General features: G+C 48.5%; 1 protein-coding gene across 1 annotated transcript; it reads left to right on the forward strand.

Annotated features, from left to right (window-relative positions):
* The first annotated feature begins 8,742 nt into the window (after nt 1-8,742).
* LOC107189224 (homeobox protein slou-like) lies at nt 8,743-17,037 on the forward strand. Its single transcript, XM_015577709.1, has 2 exons — nt 8,743-8,953; nt 16,181-17,037. The coding sequence occupies exons 1-2, from the start codon at nt 8,743-8,745 to the stop codon at nt 17,035-17,037; spliced, it is 1,068 nt and encodes a 355-aa protein (XP_015433195.1).
* The last annotated feature ends 3,256 nt before the right edge of the window (nt 17,038-20,293 follow it).

The following is a 20,293-nucleotide window of genomic DNA, read 5'->3' on the forward strand; positions in this document are numbered from 1 at the left end:
TGCTCCTATCAATAGTCAGATATTTGCAGGAGAAGAATCCAGCCTCTAACAATTAACCGAGCATTTACCGTGGTCCTATCAATACTCAGAACATTCACGGCAAAGAAATCCAGCCTGTCTCAAGCAGACGAGAAAATTCAAATCGAATTAGCCATCAGTAGAAGTTCACCGATCCCCACTCGAATCCAAAAGACCATCGTGGATCCCCAACGATCCTAAGATCCTCCAGGCGATGCAATCGCCTCGAATTAAGGCTCACCAACGATTACCGGTGGTCGATCCAGGATCGATCGTCGCGAGAAATACAAAGCGGCAAGAACGCACACACAGTCGCCCCCGTCGCCTCCGCATTTAGCCCCCTGGAACTCCATGGGCCGAGTGGATCAGATCGCAGTTAGGGCAACGCAAAGGAGGGAATCTTTTAATTTGACGCACCATAAAGCACGCCTAGCCGGTTTCCATGGGATCTCTCCCGTCGCCTCGCCGATGGTGTGACAGTTGGTACCTACATTGTATATATGATATGGTAGATCTTTCTCTCTCTATCTCGCCTTGGTTCCCCCCATGGGAGGTCACGGGTGACACCGTAGCGTGTCGTATCGCTGCAATAATAACGCGTAAGCGATACTCTACGGTCCCTGCGTACCCCCTAACCCACCCCACTACCCATCCCCCACTATAACCTAATGCGATATATTATATATGTACCCGACACGACCCTTTCACGCGTTTCGCGAGCACGTGGGCGTCGTCATCCCCGCGCCAACCATCGATATATACACCCCGTAATCACCTCCTCTGGGCCCTATTCGACCAGGCGACACACGCGTCCTTCACGAAATCGTCCTGGGCTCCTTGACATCGAATTATCCGGAAAGCTGTGTCGTCATTAGGTCCATTATGATCCCCCGTTACGACGGCATTGTTCGATCTAAGGGGTGGAGGGGGGGGTGTGGTGCGCATTCATGGTCCGGCTGGAATATGTATGTTGTCGAAATATCTGATCGAACATGGTAGGGGGTGTAAATTGTCGCAACCTGGCGGTTTCGTTCTTAATCTGCGAGTTAAATCGGACGGGGATGTGATTTGGTGAATACACCGGCGGGAAGATTACGATTTTTTTGTGTGTGTGTGGAGGGGAATAGAGATGTACCCTTGCAAAACAGTGACAGGGATGAAAAACATTAGTTTGGCAAAGGAGTGTGAAGGACTGCCGCGAATTAGAATGTTTTACTTGGAACAGACAGAGTGAAATAAGTGTCTCTGTCAACCAATTTATGAAGGTAGTAGATCTTATCTGGTCCCCAAAGTGTATTAAGTCGTATTGTTTTTGAAAATGTTTCACTCTTTTCGATGGTAAAAGTCAAAAGTCAACGTCCCAATATCTTATTTCCTCATATATTGATTGTTCAATAACGATCCCCGAATAATGTCATCAAAACAATTATACAAACACAGGTAGCTAATAATTAACATTAATTGCTGTTCAATAGACTATGAGAAATGTTAATTGCATATCGATAATCGGCAACTGCTCATATATGCGCGATTACATACCGAATTTTTTTGTTCTATTTACTTCTCGCAATGAAAATTATTACTAGATTACGTTCTGGTCTATTAATTCTATAATTACCATGGCATTTTTAATACTTTGCTAATAACAGTATTAATATTTAAAGATTTTCTAATATCTTCGTTAGCCACATACCATGCAGCTGCTCTAATTAGCCTTAAGATTTTTCCCTGTTCTGTTTCGATTTTACTGTCGTAGCCCAAAGTGTTATTCCATATTTCCACAATTGTGTAATACATACCCGAATGTCAACAGCACTTTACGATACCATAGAAAAAAAAATCCAAGCCGATCGGATAGAACGACGGAAGAATCTACAAAGAACTACGCTACCGTTCTTTTCGGTCCGGATCTGTCTAAAACGGGAGCGGAATGCTCGAGGAAACAGCTTTTAATTAAGAGGATAATTGCCTCCCGCGAGTAGTCGCACCATCGGAAATAGAGCGACGACCGCACGGTCCCGCTGGTATCTTAGCCGCGGTTGTCGCTAAGGTTACTGAAGTATAACGGTCATAGATCATTCTGTTCGCCGCGAACCTAATTTCCGCTCGTGTCACGCGTAATTTCGTCTAGTTTTTCAAGGCCTCCCCGATCTCTAATTAGGGGTAAACGATCAATCACTCCGCCCGGGGATGAATCAAACTGGAACATTCTTAATGAGACATAAATCATGGATCGCGTGGCCGATCGGCACGGGTATCCATGTGGGTTCGGTTTTCATTTTCGGCGTGGACCTCCTACGATCGAGTACGAAATAATTGTATTAAAAAAAAAATCAGGGAACATCTTGTGGTCGATTCTACCGACGGCTGGCGTTATGGAAGGCGCCTTCGAGAATAGTAATTCTTGATCGCTCTTTAATAACAATGATATTGGAACAGATTATCAGAGGGAATTTTCCTCAGTAAATGATATATGTAATGAAATGCATCTTGTTAGTATTTATTTAACTACTTTTTTCAAATGCCACATTCATCCCAAGAAAATACTTGAAACAAAAAAGAATTAAACTAGTTAGAAAGAATTAATCCTAAAGCTTAACTTTTTCAGCCGTCGAAATAGAATGACCCCTTAAGTGCCGTATCGGCCATCGATGACCCCCACGGCATTCGACATGTTAAAATGATAAGCATCCCCCATCGGAGACACCTGACAGCGCAAACACATTTCATTGCGTCCAGGTGCCACACGAATCCCCCTTCAAACATCCATACCCCAAATCAACCCCATACACCTAACAGTTCCTCTCCACCTTCTGCACAATAGATTCACCCATTCGCGTATAAACACCCAATTAAGAATTCATTCCACGAAACAGAGAAAAGAAAAACAAGAATCCCCGAATCGTCAAAGATCCACGCGAACCACCCTGTTCCAACCCTCTCCTATGCAACCTCAATTAACAGCCCCTAACGAGCCGGTCCAACGGTGTCTAGCCTGTCTCCGTGGCCCTCTTCGTCCTGAATCGACGACCAAAAAACGGGGTGTATCGATGCTCCACAGGCGAAACGAGTCCGTAGGGGGGTGGGTGGGATAAACAGACCGCGGATGAACGCGGAGGACCGGAGGAATATTCCAGTCATGCGTCACGGGGTTAAGGAGAGGGCGTGCTGGCCGCATTGATTTACGTAGAAAAGGACAGGACGTCGGTAGGAAGACCCAGAGGGTGGAGGAAACGGAAACTGGTAGGTGGATGGGAGGGATGGGAACGAAGAGGAACAGGTGGAGAGAAAGGGAGTCCGTAGAATCCGAAGCCACGTAATCGGAATAGTCGATTCCATCCCCCTTTTCCTCCTGAGGCACGACGCCCTCCTTCGTCCCTCTGGATCCTCCCTTTGCCATCAGACTCTCTCTCTCTGTCTCTTTATCCATCTCTGTCCCTTCGTTTCCGACACCCCCTTGGTCGCGTGGATACGTGGTCGAACCACCGCGAGGGATACCGTATAATTATCGGATGCCAGGTAACTCGAACGCTCTCGGCCGGTTTTAATTGGCCAATTATCGTGGCGCGAATCGAGGTGGGTGCCGCCGCCGTCGGTCGGTCCAGATAGGCGTGAAACTTTTGGGGCGGCCGGCGCAGGGCGCAACAACGAGTAGGCAGCGACCAACACACAGGACCCCCGTGACTTTTCTCTCTGACGGGTATCTTTTGGCATCGTTGGCCCTGCTATGGTGTTCTCTCGTGCACAGGGAAAGATCGACGGTGTCCACCTTCCCCCCCCCCTCTGTATTGGCCGTCGATTCGCACTCTCCACCCCCACCCCTGTTGTTCACCTATACAAATGGAGTAATGTTCATATGTGTGTGTGCGTGCACAGAGAGGGGATGGATGGTCGTGGAGGCGAGCTGGATCGGGATCAGAATCGGGAGCACGAACGGGCGCAAATTGGTCACGGCTGGTCTGTTCGATCTCCGTTCCAAACTACCCCACCAGCCCGTTTGGCCACCTTCTATCGTTCTCTCTGTTTCGCCCCCTATCATCTCTTATTCTATATATTTACGGTCCTCCTCTTTTCCGCCCATGGTACGCGTCTGTCCTTCTCGGCTACATACCCCCAGTGTCTATCGATCTATCTTCCTCTAACGTCACCCCCCTCTAACCACCCTTGCTTGCTCGCTCTCCACCTTCCTTTAGCTAGTCTATCCCTATATGTATATACCTATCGCTAGCTAGCTTGCTACTCGACTCGTGTGCAACCGTTTCAGAACTATTAGGAACGCCCGCCTAAACCCACATCACTTTACCCCCAGGTAGGCTAATCCGGCGGTGTGCTCACCTGCAACCCCCCTGCGGCTAGGTTCCTCGATGGTTCCCCTTATCACGACTGGTTCGTTGATTTTTCTTTCGCCTCTGATGGCAATCAGGTTCGATGATCGTACACACCAGGCTTGACAATTTTAACTAGGGAAGTGGATTAGAGAAGACAATATCGTGTTTTGCAACCCTCTTGTTTATTCGTACCACGTAAGAAACAACCTTTTTGACATGGATGGGGGATGATGTATAGTTCAAAAGGAGCAACTGCACGCGAGCTAGCGTAGCGCATGGTAGAGACCGCCGGGGGAGGCGCGCGGTCACATTGTCGAGTGTAAATTTTTAATTAAGCTTCGGTGGCTGGACTGCAAATTGAGCTGCGCCCGGCCGCCCATCCACCCACGCCGGCATTCAATGCAGTAAATGCACCGTGCACGCCGTACGTGTCATTTACGAATTAAATTAATTTGTTAGTTCTTATGCGGTGGCCGGCTGGCAGAGCGAAATAAATTTACGATAATGCTCATTAGCCCCGGCCACCGGTCTGCACACACGCGGAAATTAGTCGTGGATGCACACATATACACGTATATAGAGAGAATTGCCAGCCGGGAAATCATGGCAGCGAGAGGAGCGACGCGATTACGCCCGCCGCCGGAACATCTGTATACGAAAGTAAAACGCACCCGACCGACCAGGCACGGATTATAAATATTTGATCTGCTTCATTATGTTATCGATTCGCGCGCGGTCGAGCTGCACACACGGCGCCTATTATTACAGCTTATTAACGGGGGTGGTGGATCGAGTTGGGAGGTGAAATGTAGGAACACATTAAGGGGTACAGTAAATTCTCGATGAGTACTCGAAGGCTCCTTGGCGTTGAACATTCAATATTTCGTAAAGTAATGGCCATATGCGGCTGAAATATTATCGGCTTTAGAATTCCAAGCTGTATCACTTTGCTAAACCTCGTTAAAAAGTCAGCGTTACACCTAGGAATCTTTTCTTGTCAGTGCCGAGGAACATTCGAACACTCATCTTCAACAGATGTGTCGCTATCGTCCCTACTAGAATGAAGCCAAAACATTTTTCTTTTTAATTTTATAGCTCGAAAAGGACGAAAAAAATTGCAAAAATCAATGTTTATTTTTCAAATTGCAGCTATTTTAAAAGGTTTTAATATTGTGTTTGGCCGCTGGACGTATTTCCAGAGAAACAACAGTCCCGCAAATTAAGCAAGTCGTCCTCTCTCCCCCTCCAATAAAAGAACAACTCGACGTAACGTCCACTGTCGTCGTTTCACGATTACGTGACACTGACCGGCGACATTCAGATCGAAGATTTCCGGGTAAACTTACGTAATTTTCGAAGACAGATCCTGTCCGCCCGATCGTTAATTGGATCCCGTTTTCCTACCGGGTAGTAGGCGTTTGCGTAACCGTTTTCAAACGGCGCGTCGACACGGCCGGAACCTATTAATACGTCCGGAACGCACCGATCGTGTCACGGTTGATCGGCCATTGAACGATCGGGACCGACAGACAGGTTGGGGGCCGACCGTAATATAGAGGGATGGGCGGAGAGCCGCTGAGTATCTCTTCAATTTCGTGGAAAGAATCGATCATCGCTCGCTCTGGGGCCTCACCGCCCCTCCCCCCTTCCCACGTGGTGTAGAACTCGCGTTTGGCGTCAATCTAGCCGAGCGATTGGCTTTGAGCTAACTCGATGATGATCGGGAGGGTAGTCTCTGCTACGAAGATGAACAAACACCCGAACCCCCTGGGAGAGAAACTGAAAGGGAGAGGCTAAAAATGAAAAAGAAGAGGAGAAAAAATGGCAGCGCCAGTGAACAGAGAAAGATGATGACATAGGTAGAGAGATAGAGGTAGAAACGGGGGGGTTAGAGAGAGAGAGAGTAGGGAGAGGGAGGGACTCGGTATTGCAGGCTCATCCGCCGGTTACGTTCGATTGGCTGGCAGGGCGGTAGGCCAGCAATTACCTAAATGGTCGGGTAAACAATATCCGCGCGCCGAGTTAAGAGCGGCGGCGGCGGGTAGCAGCAACAGCACCAGCGCACCACCAGCAACGGGTAGCACCAGACCAGGGATCCGTGCATTTGGTCGGCTGGCCAGCCGTGGTAGTATTGGTCTTGGGTTAAGCTCGCCTCCAACCAAAGAGACCGTGCACACGACGGTGGTGGTGATGGTGGAGGAAAGGCGAGGAGCGAGAAAGAGATTTCTGGTCGGATGAAGGAGTCGGAGAGATAGCTAGCTAGGCTACCACCATAGCATCAAGCCACGATTATACTCCAAGCACGATTACTGTACACAACGATCCTAGATGCCTAGCAGACTTCCCCCTCTGGCCCGTACCCGGCGCATCCGAGATCATCGACAAACCCCCGGCGGCGTTTCACGATCGCGAATACCCCAGGAACGGAGTGAGGCGTGCGACTTCCTCCACAGCACACACACACACACACATACGCGCGCGCGCATGTACACGGGAAACCGTTGAACGACGGCAACGTGCGTGGAGGGAAAAGCGTTCCTCCATCGACAGCCACGGTGGTAGCGGTGGCGGCGGTGGTGGTGGTTAAATCAAAGACAAACCACTTTAGCCGGTCGGATCGCGGAACGATGGAAGAGTGGGGTGAGAGTGGGCCGGTTAGAGAGTCGTCGGAGGGGCGGGGGGCAGGAGGAAAAGGTAGACTTTGTGTGTACATACCCGAGTATCTGGCGAAAGCTCGCGATCGTGACGGGGGGGAGGGCCGCGAAACGTCTGCACGGGAGGTTTCGTGTTCGTGTCCTGCGTCCATTCACATTCAGTTCACTCTGTCTGGGTGCATCTTCGTGATCGTATGTACGGCTGGAGGATACGCGCACGCGGGCGCACCAGAGCACCAACACACCAAACGCCCGGGAAGAGACTCGGACCGCCAGCCACGTACATCGAGGTGGAGGGGAGATGTTAGCAGCACGTGTGTGCGCGCAAGCCCCCCCAGCCCCGAAACGCAGACGGTGCACGCCCACCGGACCACGGCGGCGCTTTCTGGTAAGCGATCGGGGATTGGACCACGCCCACACGGGGCGTGACCCGTCCCCTACCCCAAACGAGCCTGGCTGCTTGGTTTTCCGCCGCGCGACTACGCTCGTACGACGGCTCCTCCGGTACTAATAATACGCCGATATACACCACCTATTCAGCCACCATGGCTCTACGTGGAGGTCCCGAGAGCAGCTTTCACGGGACGCGCGCCGCCGCCGCCGCGTCTGTCTACCAAAGACACTGCTAATCGCGCGACCACGCTGGTCTCTGTCTTTCTCTCTCTCTCTCTCTCTCTTCTTGACCCGGTGAAAACGTCTGACTGTTTGTCGGGCCCCAGTGTATCCTGGCCGGTTCAGTGCACCAACCCCCCTCGGCAGAGGCTTTATCATCAGTTCGTCGTGACGTACCACAATCTCGAGAACCGTGCGGACCCCGTCGGTGGATCGTGGTGACGAGAAGTCTCGATCGGGAACGGTTTTGGTGATTCACGATTCAGTGACGATCGGAATGTAAAGTGTGTCAGTGATGTCCCCCGTACGGATGTTTCTTATTGACGGTCTCTTCTGAGCATCCCTCCCTGTGTGCACCGAGAAACGAGATACAGTGCTCCGCAGGCTCGACGAGGGAATGAAGCGTCGTGGGGTCAGGTAAAGGATCAGGACATCCCGGTGGTGTTATGTGGAGGATGCAGGAGAGCAGGACCACCGTGTCGCCGCTAGGACCAGTCCTATTGCCGCGCGAAGACGCGGATATGCGTGCCGGTCTGTCATTGCCGCCTCAAGAAAGGAGGCACGTGTTGCTCCACGTACGGACCGGCGATCCTTTTGTACGGTACGAGACTGTGCGACAGCAGCAACACTCGCCTCAGCCGTCGAGCTCGCCGATCTTGTGCTCGGTCGAGAAGGATCAGTTCCGCGAGATGGACGGTCACGGCCCGATCAGAGAGAAGAGGATCGACACGGAGATGGAGGAGGATGGGGAGGACGAACAGGACGAGGAGGAAGAGGACGACGGTGAACACGAGCGGAACGTTACGCCTAGAAGAAATCTGGAGGACGAAGAAGATGAGGAGGAGCAGGAGGAGGAGGAGGAGGATCATCCTGGAAGTCGCGACGGGAATTACCAGGACGATGAAGACGTGGAGGTTGATGTCTGTCGCGACGAAGTCGACGAGAGCAATCCCAGCAGCCCAGTGGATCTCACTGCTCCTTCGTCCAGAGGCGCTGGGTCTGAACAGTTCCTCAATCCTTTCGCGAACCGCGGTGTGCACCCTTTCTCCTGTGTTCAGAGCGGTGGCCAAACGACTGGCCACGGGACTCCTGTGTATATATCCGCGCACGCCGCCGCTGCATCGAATGTAATGACCGTTTGCACTTCCGGTAACACTGCACGCACCACCGGGACCGGGACCAGCACCATCACCACCACGTCAAGTACCGTGCAGGGCAAGAAGAGGTGTCTGGCGTTCTCCGTGGAGAATATCCTCGACCCGAACAAGTTCACCGGCGGACGGGTCGTGCACAATCCTATACAGCATCGGCGGCATCGGCGGGCCGATAGCGTGCATGAAGGTGAATTCAGATGTAGAGTAAATCATCGATGAGTACTCGATTCCTTCTCGGCACTGACGAGGAGAGGTTACCAGGTGTAACGGTGACTTTTTAATGAGGTTTATCGCCAGTGACAGAGCTTGGAATTTTGAAGTCAATGATATTTATTCTAATCGCATTAGGCCATATTTAATGTTCGGTGCCGAAAAGCCTTCGAGCACTCAACGATGTTTTACTGTATATTGATTAATATGTTTTGTACAATTGGGTGTTTGAGTATCGGTACGGTATTACGGGCGAAAAATCGTTCCTTTTGGATATGTTTACTGGAAGGTGGTTTACTATTTTCTTTGGATTTATGTAACTGTTCTTTAACGTTGTAAAAATTATCGTGGATAGTTTTCTTATCAAGGCGGCGTTCGGAGCCGGCGGCAGGTGACAATGATCTAAATATCAATGAGTAGGTACTATCGTCCGTTGTAACGAAAGGGTTGATGTATTGCAAGAAACAATTAGTTGGTCTGCCACTGTTATTGGAGGAAGTTGCTTGATATTTTGCAGGACGAAGGTTCGATGAATAGTTTTGGTAGCTGAACGGGTATCAGTAGAATAGGTGGTCTGATCAAAATATTCCCTACCACGCGTAATACTTTGTTTACTGCTTAACTCTTAGAGACTTGGATAGACAGCACTTGCCAAATGATGAAAAAGAGTCCTGATAAACATAGGTCGAAGGATTAATATTTTCAAAGTTATAAACAATTTTCTGTATCGCTTAAAGCAAGTGACTTAGAGTGGATTGCCTTATCAGTTCTTCTTTTCCTATTTACAGAAGGTTTTCTACAACCTCTATTAGTTTTTTTACAATTATCTTCATTGTTTCTGTATGATACTACACTTTCCTTAACCGAAATAAAAACTTATTTATAACTCCGAAAATATTACTCCTTCGAACCATGTTTACTACGACTTTTTCACATCATTTGACGAGTACTATCTTCCCGAAAAAATATGAACTCTTTTTCATTTCACTGTGTATATAACGTATTAAGAAAACCACTAGTATTTAACCTCTATTTTCCTCAAAAGAAAACCATCTATAATATATCAAGTACAGTAAATAGATCGCTAGGCTTGAACGTTCGCAGATCACGAATCTGCGATACAAATCCGTCGACAATCGCCTCTAATAGCTTCCGTCCATCTGATCCAACATCTGCAAAGAACACTCGGTTAATCTGCCAATTCACCGGCCTGTCAGTAGTCGGAACAGTCCATTCCGCTAGGAGGATCGTAATCGTGAACCATTTAATCGCAGCACGTCGATTAATCCCCACGAATATTTCGCCGTCGCGGGACCAAAGTCCCTTAATCCTTGAGTGTCTTGCACTTGCCAAAACCCCCCTGGGCTCGTATCTTTATTGCTTCCTGCTTACTACGCGCACCGTCTTCCGACGTCGTAACCGCTCGCCAAAACACGGACCCGGTGCCTTTTTCTTCAGGAACATATGGGCCTGGTCGTCCCCCGGGGACCCCGTGATCTTGAACGATATTTTTTCGCGCTCCTACTTCCCCCTTCGAACCCGACGGTCTCCCTTTCTCTCGGTTCTTCCTCGTTCTAACTTTAGACGACGGTTAAGGACGGCCTCTTTCCACAAGCGTTTCGAAGTTATTTGCGTGTTAGGGGATTCCTACAAAAGCGATGATGTAGACGCCGTTACTCGGAACACAGATGGGGGAGGGTGAGAGAGGGCCCCAGCGTGAGTCTCCGCTTTTGCGCGCGTTCTCTCCCGAGGGCCACTCGCGATGGTCTCTGATCCGTTTAAACGAACCCGTGGAACTGTCCAATTAACGAGTTCTCGCGACGTATTTTGCTCCTGAAACGTCCACGGTATCTTTATTCTGACAAACAAAATCGTTCTGGCCCGCCTATGTCTTTGGGACTCATCGATAACTGAGAAATATCGAGGATTCTTAGTCAGAGATTTGAGGCTTCACCCGGCATCATATTATTTTGGGGCTTTCGGGTGTAAGCCGAGGCCTGGTGGAATTATTTTCTCAATATTTGCAAACTTGGTAGCTTCGTCACGGGGTCTAATGACACATCGAACTGGTTTGTGCCTTGTGATGCTCCAATATACTGGAGTCATTGCTCACCAATTAACAGACAATTTTACTAGGTTAGCTGAACAATTAAAAATATGGAGGGAGCTCTAGATTAAGTTCAGACTTAATTCCATTATATCCAACGATTCCCGGTATTTCCTGGGAAAGTAGCCCTTATTTTTTCCTATAACTTCAGCTTCGTTGTCAAATACTTTGTCTCCCCATTGTCTTCCGATGTTCCGCGACAGCTGATCGAATATAAGCCGGTCTAGTGCATCGAGGATTGCGCTTTCATTAAATTCTTCCTCGGCATCCGGAAATCCGTCCGTCCCCGGCAGAAAATCTTATCCACCTATACGATCGAACCTTGCCAGTCGATCCTCCTACGCGTATCCAATTTCACAGCTGACTTTCGAATTTAATGGAGTCCAGATAAGAGGAATCTCGACGGTCCGCCGATAAGGTGCGCCTCGGAGCCCCGTCGAGGTAGAAGAAGAAGAAGCGTCACGCGAAGGGGGTGAAACAGCGTAGAAACAGAACGAAGGAGCCGCCACCGTCGTTGATGGTGGAGAGGGTAGGTGGGACGGTTCCGCGATGGTGGCCTGTCGGAGCGTGACAAATTGCTCCGCTAATCTGCGTTAACCAGTCCTTGAACCCCATCATTATCGTCCCTTTATCCCGGTACGGGACACTGGCTTGCAAACGAAATCAACCGACTGTCGTTCGGTTGCTTGCGTTGGGAAGAGCCTAGAGAAAAAAAAAAAAACACACGCACACACGGTATCTCGTATCTGGAGACCAAGCTCGAGAGGTCGTGGAAATCTTCGAACGGACGTAGTGGTATCGGGGATTACACGATTCCCTGGCCATCCATCTTCCAGGGGGTCTCTCCACCCCCTCTCCACCCACCCATTAAAAGTGCATCAACGGCAGGCCGATCGACGAGATCCGTTTCAACTGCTGGCAACGGATTCAGCCCCTACGTGGTTCCAGCCATCCCATTCCTCCCCTTCCCTCACTCACAGCAAATCCGCCGACGGAATAATATCGTCGGTTGTTATGATAATCGCGCAGCATCGCGGCGTATCGCGTCGCATCGCGCCAAGCCGCCCAGAAAATTGGCTCTTCTGCATCATAATGACTTCTCTCTCTCTCTCTCTCTCTCTCTCTCTCTCTCTCTCTCTCTCTCTCCCTCCCTCTCCCTTCACGTCGCGCCTCGATCCACCCCCCAACAGCCAGCGCTCGGTCGCGCCAACCCCCCTCGCTTTCGGAGAAACTCGCACTCGTCCCCCTCCCCCTTACTCGCTCTGCGAGTCCTCGGTTCATGATTCGAAAGCTACCAGGATTTTCCGCTAGATTTCTGGAAAAATTGTAATTATCCCTCTGGAGGCCGCACGAGGTAACGTTAAACGTTGAATCTTCTGATTCTGGTGTTTTTCCTAGTTGAGATTCAGAGATTGGTATCATTTATAGATTGGGATTGGATGATTCTGTACTTGTTATGTTTCTGGAAGAGACGTTCGTGAACTTGGTTCTTGAAGTAATATAATAATTGTCATTCAAGTGCTTTGAGATTACTGGTTAAGAGTTTGGTTGGGTGGTTTTGAGATGGCTAAAAGTTTGAATCTATCTTGGGCGCCTATTTTATCGTGTCAGTGATAATGTTTGGAACGTTTTTTCATGATATCCAAGCATTAAAAACACGGTGTTACTGTGACTCCTGGCTTGGTATTTATCGTGAGCAAACACATCGTTTATCGTACAAGATAGCAGAAAGATGCAGTCAATGGCTTGAGAGGTTAAGGAGCCCTGGAATTTGTTTTCTAAATAAAAGTTCAAAGTTCCCGAGAAATTCCCGAAAACATTCCAAAACAACTATCACTGCAACCTTGTCCTGACAATGTAACGAAAATCTAATCGCTGTCGCGACCCTCCGCTAACTCCCTAAACGTTCAACGGGAAATTTCTCTACTACACCAGATGGTTCTACGTCACAGAAAATCCGATCGTTCGAATAGACCGCAGAGAACCGAATTTAATGACGATCAGGGGATATTCCGTTGATCAGCGACAATTTACAAAGTATATTTGTAAACCAAATTTCTATCCCCTATTGGATCAATCACGATCCTCATGATTTCCCAGGTCTGCACGCCTCTTCATCGTTCACCGTCGTGCACTCATTTCTCTCAATTCCGGCAGTCTCGTTCGTCCCTCTATTAACGTTTCTAGGCCCTCGATCCAAAACACTTCGCATCCGTCTGTTTACCAAATCGATCCACCGAATCGCCGTCAAACGTTCCGTGTCATTGTGCTTAATGAGGAAAACCGAAAGAACTATTCCTGACTGTGTGACGCTCCCCCGCGTCACGACCGGTTCCCCTGTGCACCCTTAACATGGGCCCCAAGGGAGACGGTCTCCTAGCCCCCTCCGATCGTTTCTCTCGCGCTGAAACCCGCGTCCGATCGTGCTTAATGAAGAAGATCTAACCGAGATAAATGCTCCAGGCATGCTCCTAACGCTATAAAACCTCGATAAACGCGATAAGAGGTTGTTCGTTATGGACGGCGTAGCTGGGCTTAATTGAGCGAAACGTTTGTCGACCATGTGTCGCTATCCACCGATCCAACCATCCTACGACTCCCTTGACCACCGAGAACAAACCTGCCAGGCCTTCGAACGACTAAAAAATTCACGGATTCACCCCGTATAATCAGAGTCCGTAGGTATCAACGACACCGTTGAAAACCGACCACTGGACCATGCGAGAAGGGTCGCGGAAAACCGAGGAACAATATAAATTACGCAATTCAATTAGAAGCAATCAATCGGAACGCAGAGGTGCACACCGTGTGTGTATGCGTTCAGGGGTTTGTGTGAGGTCGCCTGGCTGTTGGCGGAAGCGTTGGTTCGAGGGAAAAGGAAGCGAAGGAAGAAGAAGAAGAAGAAGAAGAAGTGGGGGAGGCAGGCAGGCAGCCAGCCGGTCGGCGGCCTGTACGACGGGGCAAGAACGATCGCGCGTTAACGAGATACAAATCCCATTACGGCGTAAACCTTCTCGATCCGTGGCCCCCCTACGGGCTTCCAAGCCCGGTGCTAGGCTACGGGCTATGGGCCACGAGCCACGGCAATTGGGATAAAGTCCCACCGAGTCTCTCTATCTGTCTCTTTCTCTGTCGTCTGCTTGTCTTTTCCCTTCGTTCTCCCATATCTTCCTCTGCTTCTACACCCCTCGATCCCGATATCCCATGCTCTACCCTCTCTCTCTCTCTCTCTCTGTCTCTTTCAATCTCGCCCACCCATTCGACCCCCCCTCGATAACCTGTCCTTTTCTGTCGCTGGTTTTATCCATCCGGCAACCTATCCCCACCCTACAGACCTCCCAGGGGCGCCCCCAACCTCCACGGACCAGAGCCAGGGAATATCTGTCCCCGGGACATCTGCGTGCTGATTGAATCTCCAATCTCCTCTCTCATTGAGCGAACGATTGGCCGCTCTTTCTCTAGCTCTGTCCCTCTCTCTCTCTCTCTATCTCTGCCCCTATCTCTCTCTCGAGCTCGTATCGCCAGCCAGCCAACGCGTACCTCTTGTCCAGGTCGCCGCGTTTGAATCGGTTCGCTGGCCCCCGCGGTCGGCCGATCAGACGCAGTCTTCGGCTTCCTTTTTCGTTGGTTGTCCTCTGGAGGTATTAAATGATATGGGATCCAAATGATAAGCTACTTATTTTTGAACAGGTCGCCTATGCGCGTAATAGTTCACTGTTTATGGCACTGCTACTACCACTTACTAGTCTTTGTTCATTTTCGAGGGTTTATTATTTGTCTAAGACTAGTACAAGAGGTATGACGCGTGGAAAACTTTTGCACTAACCGTACCGAGACTTTTGTATACCTATTTGTACCGTATTTAAAACCAGTCGTTTGACTGACGGTTAGTGTTAAAAATAAAATCGTGAGTGATAATCGATAAGATTAATTAGATGGTAAGGTACTAATCCATAAATTATAGCAACGAAAGGGTTATTGTCCATAAATGTCCATGACTCCTGTGTTCCCGACAAATAAAACTGACAAAAGGAGTCCGTGGACATTTTATCTTGACATTATTTTTCAGTATAGTCCCCTTTAAAATCTTCACATTTGGTCCATCGATGTAGTAATGCAATGATCCAGGTCTAATAGGCAGCGAAGTTTTCAATTCACCCTCTTACGTGAATCGAGAATAATAAACATTGCCGTGTTTTCTATCATTTATCCGAGGCACCTAAATCTTCTAAGTAGATTTACTATACTGATCAGACCCCTTCAACAGACCTAGAACGAAACACTTCATCTTCTATGGATTTAATTCAAACTCTGAATCTCTTCGCGAACCGGTTCTGCAAGTAGATTCACCCCCAGCACTTATCAGACCATTAGCAGTTCCACAACTACTAATAAATAATATTTTCTATCACTTATCCAAGGGACCTAAATCGTCTAAGTAGATTTACTATACTGATCAGACCCCTTCAACAGACCTAGAACGAAACACTTCATCTTCTATGGATTTAATTCAAACTCTGAATCTCTTCGCGAACCGGTTCTGCAAGTAGATTCACCCCCAGCACTAATCAGACCATTAGCAGTTCCACAACTACTACTAAATCATATTTTCTATCACTTATCCAAGGGACCTAAATCTTCTAAGTAGATTTACTATGCTGCTCAGACCCCTACAACAGACCTAAAACGAAACATTTGATTTCTATGGATTTAATTCAATCTTTGAATCTCTTCGCGAACCGGTTCTGCAAGTAGATTCACCCCCAGCACTAATCAGACCATTAGCAGTTCCACAACGACAGGCCTCACGCCGTTCATACTCCCGACCGACCATGAAAGACTTTTACAACGCGTCGTAGGACCGCAAACGGTTCGTTCCACTCCTCCCCCATGTCGCGTCTTCGTGAAACAGGGTGTGAAACATCGGTCCGGTTTCGCGTTACCGCTCCGTCATAAGTAAACCGACACCACCCGCGCAATTTTATCCCCGGGTATAATCAATTTTCGTCACACAACACCGCTATCGCTTTCCTTCTCCACCCCCTGTTGGATCTTTCCGCAACGAGACGCTGATCCTCCTCTCGTTATTGCTTTCAGATGGGGACTCGCGGGGCGAGTTCGCCTGCGGCAGCGGCCAGGAGGACGAGGAGGGTACACCGGACACGGGGATGGAGGACATGGACGAGGACCAGGATGAAGAAGAAGAAGACGAGGACGTCGAGATGAGGGTGACCGATCAAGAATCAACAAATGCTGATCGTGAGACTGGCACGTCTAGCGGTCCAGTTCAATCATCCAACTGCAAGAAACGACAGTCCTCGTCGTCCTCATCCTCATCCGGCAGTGTCCAGGCTCAGGGTTGCCAGAGCCAGAACCAATCTAGCCAAAACGGTACCAGTGGCAGCGGCGGTAGCACAGGTGGAAAGCCAAGAAGAGCAAGGACAGCGTTCACGTACGAGCAACTGGTCGCTCTAGAGAACAAGTTCAAAACCACTCGATACTTGTCCGTCTGCGAGCGTCTGAACCTAGCCCTGTCCCTCTCGTTAACCGAGACCCAGGTGAAGATCTGGTTTCAGAATCGTCGAACCAAATGGAAGAAGCAGAATCCAGGCCTAGACGTGAACAGTCCAACTGTGCCAACCACTCCACCCCATCCACCGCCTTACGCGCCAGCGTTCCTGTTCGCCACCCACCCCCACCAACACCCTCTCCCACACACGCACGCCCATCCACATCCTCATGCCCACGTCCATCATCCGTCTCCCGTGCCGCCGCCACCTGGCTATTATCACCCAGCGGCGCCACCTTATCCGCCAACCGGTCCGACGTTCTTCGGTCATCATCTGACCGGCACACCTGTGACCGCCGCCGGACCGCCGCCCACCACGACGCCCACCTCGACCGGGCTGGCGTTATCGACGCATCCTCACACGCACACGCATCCGCACGCGTAGCGAACTCGACGCTCGCGGATGTCGTCCTTGCCCTCGTAGTCGTCGACACATCGACTTACCTGGATCGAACGATGAAGCATGGAACTCTGAAAGAACGTGTCGTTTTTGTGGATGATGTTTCTCGGTGTTCATCCGCCGGTTCAGGATCACACGGTGTTGCTAATCTCGTGGAACGTGACGAACTTTCCGCAGGGTCAGTTGGACAGTTGGTGTGCCGAATGAAGATAGGTGTCCGCTATCTGCACTCCATCGATTTCGTTTTGTGAAGTATGAGTGAAGGAGGTATCCATTTTCTTAGTTTTTCTATTACGGTTTATGGTTCTCGTTGCGATGTACATTGAGCGGGCTTCGAGATTGTTCTGTTTTTTTTTTTTTTTTTTTTTTTTTTTTTTTTTTTTTTTTTTTTTTTTTTTTTTTTTTTTTTTTTTTTTTTTTTTTTTTTTTTTTTTTTTTTTTTTTTTTTTTTTTTTTTTTCGTATTGTGCAATAATTTCGCGAGGTTATGTGGTCGGTATGCGTGGATGGTTGGGCGGATCTGATTGGTGATGATGTGGGTTGCTTTTGTTGGTTCTTCGAATATGATGATCGAGGGCTGTAGCGATCGATAGAGTGCGTAGGGAGGAACGTTGCAGAGTGGTGTCTATGTTAATTTTGAATGGAACTTGTGGTTTTCACGAAGAAAATTCGATTTTTCCATCTCGCGAATATTTTACGTTTAATCCTCTGACATATCCTAGCTATTCAACCCCCTGTTTGGGGTGATTCTCTCGCTAGAGGCTTTTTGTTTATCTTTTAATTTAATAATCTTCTATTTTCAATGATAGATAATTAGAATGAAAATGAAGAATTGGTAAATATTTACAAAATGGTTCAACGAAAATATCACGAAAGTGGAAACACATGACACGCGGCGTTTCTCGTGACAACCATAGAAATATCCCAAGTGTTTCCTTCAAATTTTCTCGGACAGCTCTGCGAATGTCTCCACTGATTGTAAATAACAATTGAAAGTATTCATCAATCTCCACGGCCATACAGTTCCGCCGAAAACAGTGAATTCACCCTCCCCAGTTTCGCGACGATGATCGAATCAAGCGCAACTACAGTAATGGTTCGATGAGTGCGACGAACTCGAATCCGCTTCGGAGAATTCGTGGCAAGGCGGAAAAGTTTTCAGCCCCTCATAAATTAGTTTCCAGCACGAAACTGAGCCTCTGCTTAGCTTCTCTTTACTCTGTTCCGTCGTTCGTGTCGCATTCATCGAGGAATCACTGTATCGCGAGTATCTCATCGCCATTAACCGATTCCGCGATCAGGATCGTCGAACAACAGGACGAATGATCGCCCAGTCCACCGTACGAACATTATCGCGCGATTTACAGAAGAGTGTCGGGGCCGATTGTTCCAGTCGCATCGGTTCGCGTCGATCGTCCCGCACGTGGGTCGCCTCGATAGGGTAATCGGTTTACGTGGTAAAGTAGGGGTGTGGGGGAGGGTTCGACGTGCAGAAAACGAGCGTGTCCTTTGGAGGATATTGTCGGGGCGTTTAAATTCCAGCCTGTGTTTGGCGGGAGAGGGTTTGGGTGGCTGAATAACTGGGGAATCTATCGTCCGAGCGGAAAGATAAATACGCGGTGATACGTGAACGAAGAATAACAAGCGCGCTCGATTGCAGAGGGGGTGGTTTGGGGGAGGTGGGGAGACGCGTAAAACCCCGGGACGGGATATAATTAAAAAATTAAACGAACGAAGTAACCGTATATAAAACCGTTGGGAACACCGCGTTACACCCGTTATTCTCGCGTTTCAATCCAATATCCAGGCGATGATGTTTGAACGGGCCCGCAATGACGAGTAACGAAATGCGCGTGCAACGAAAAAAAAATAACATACGCACGGTTGAAAAAGCGTGTGTTGGTATGTGTGTGTGTGTGTGTAAGAGAGAGAAAGAGAGAGTGAAGTGATGTATCAGTGTGGAAAGCTCTGTACTTCCATCAGAGCGGACAGGGAGTTAACTTCCGAACAGTTTTTCGTCGCCATTGTAACATATTCCGTTTGATCGTTTGCGAAAGAGTATATCGTTGCGAAACGAAGTAGATTTTATTCGGGGGGTTGGATGCTCGATAGGCTCTAAGGCGTGATGAAAATTAACGTGTATCAGGGAGAAGGAGGTGAGAAATACAGTAAATGAGGAATGAGTGCTCGAAGACTCCTCGGCACTGAACATTAAATATTTCACAAACCACTGGCCCTATGCGGCTGAAACATATATCGTTGACTTCGGGATTCCAAGCTCTATCACTGGTTCGAAACCTCATTAAGGGGTTACATACCTTCGAACTGTTAAATAGGAGGGAATATTAAAACATTTTTTTATATATGCAGAATTATTGTTTATTAAATATTCAAGGTATACATCTTATTACATGTTATTTCCTTAGTGGTTTCTGAAAAATTGAGCTATATATCAACAGAAGGAAATAGATATATCTCTGTGGGCTTTGACCTGAAACAAGTTTTTAAAATTTTATATTAAAGTAGACAAAAGGAACTAGTACCTTTCCGAGCCGATTTTGAAAATATTAATATTTTACAAAATGACGGCTGTTTTTTTTTAAGTTTCCCTTCTATTTAATAGTTCAAAGGTAACCCCTTAAAAAATCAGCGTTGCACCTGAGGACCTATCTTTGTCGATGCCGAAGAGCCTTCGAACACACATCGATAGACTGTGTGTGTCCGTGTTAGACGAGAGAAAGCGAGCGAATGGACGAGCGCGAGAGAGGATTTAGCCAGCAAATTTGTTGTGCTGAACGCAAAACTGAACCACGTCGGGACGCGATGGTACGTTCCTGTGTAAAATAAATACCGTACGTTACACCTCGTAAGCCTTTTTGCCCGGTGAATACACGCTGATAATCCCCCCCGGAACGGTGCCCCGCTATGAGGAAAGATCGATCGGGTTCGGTCAGCAATATGGCGCGGAAATTATTCTCCGTTGAACAACCCTGGTGTCCACCCTGAGTCAGTTTCCGTGGCGACAGGTCTCGTCGCTGCGATTCATCGATTTCCTCGTAGAACGAATCGATGGACGTTCCCATAAGACCCCATCCTCTCAAAATTTTTTTAAAGAAAGCAAAGAACATATGGTAAAAAAATTTCCTTTTATAAAAAAAAACCTAACCCAGACGTCTCTGTTCCCGAAAAAAAAAGAAAAGAAATCTCCCGTTCCGGCGTTCCCATCGCTCAACCAGCGCCCC

Source organism: Dufourea novaeangliae, unplaced genomic scaffold (assembly GCF_001272555.1).
Source record: "Dufourea novaeangliae isolate 0120121106 unplaced genomic scaffold, ASM127255v1 scaffold146, whole genome shotgun sequence".
Taxonomy (NCBI): domain Eukaryota; kingdom Metazoa; phylum Arthropoda; class Insecta; order Hymenoptera; family Halictidae; genus Dufourea; species Dufourea novaeangliae.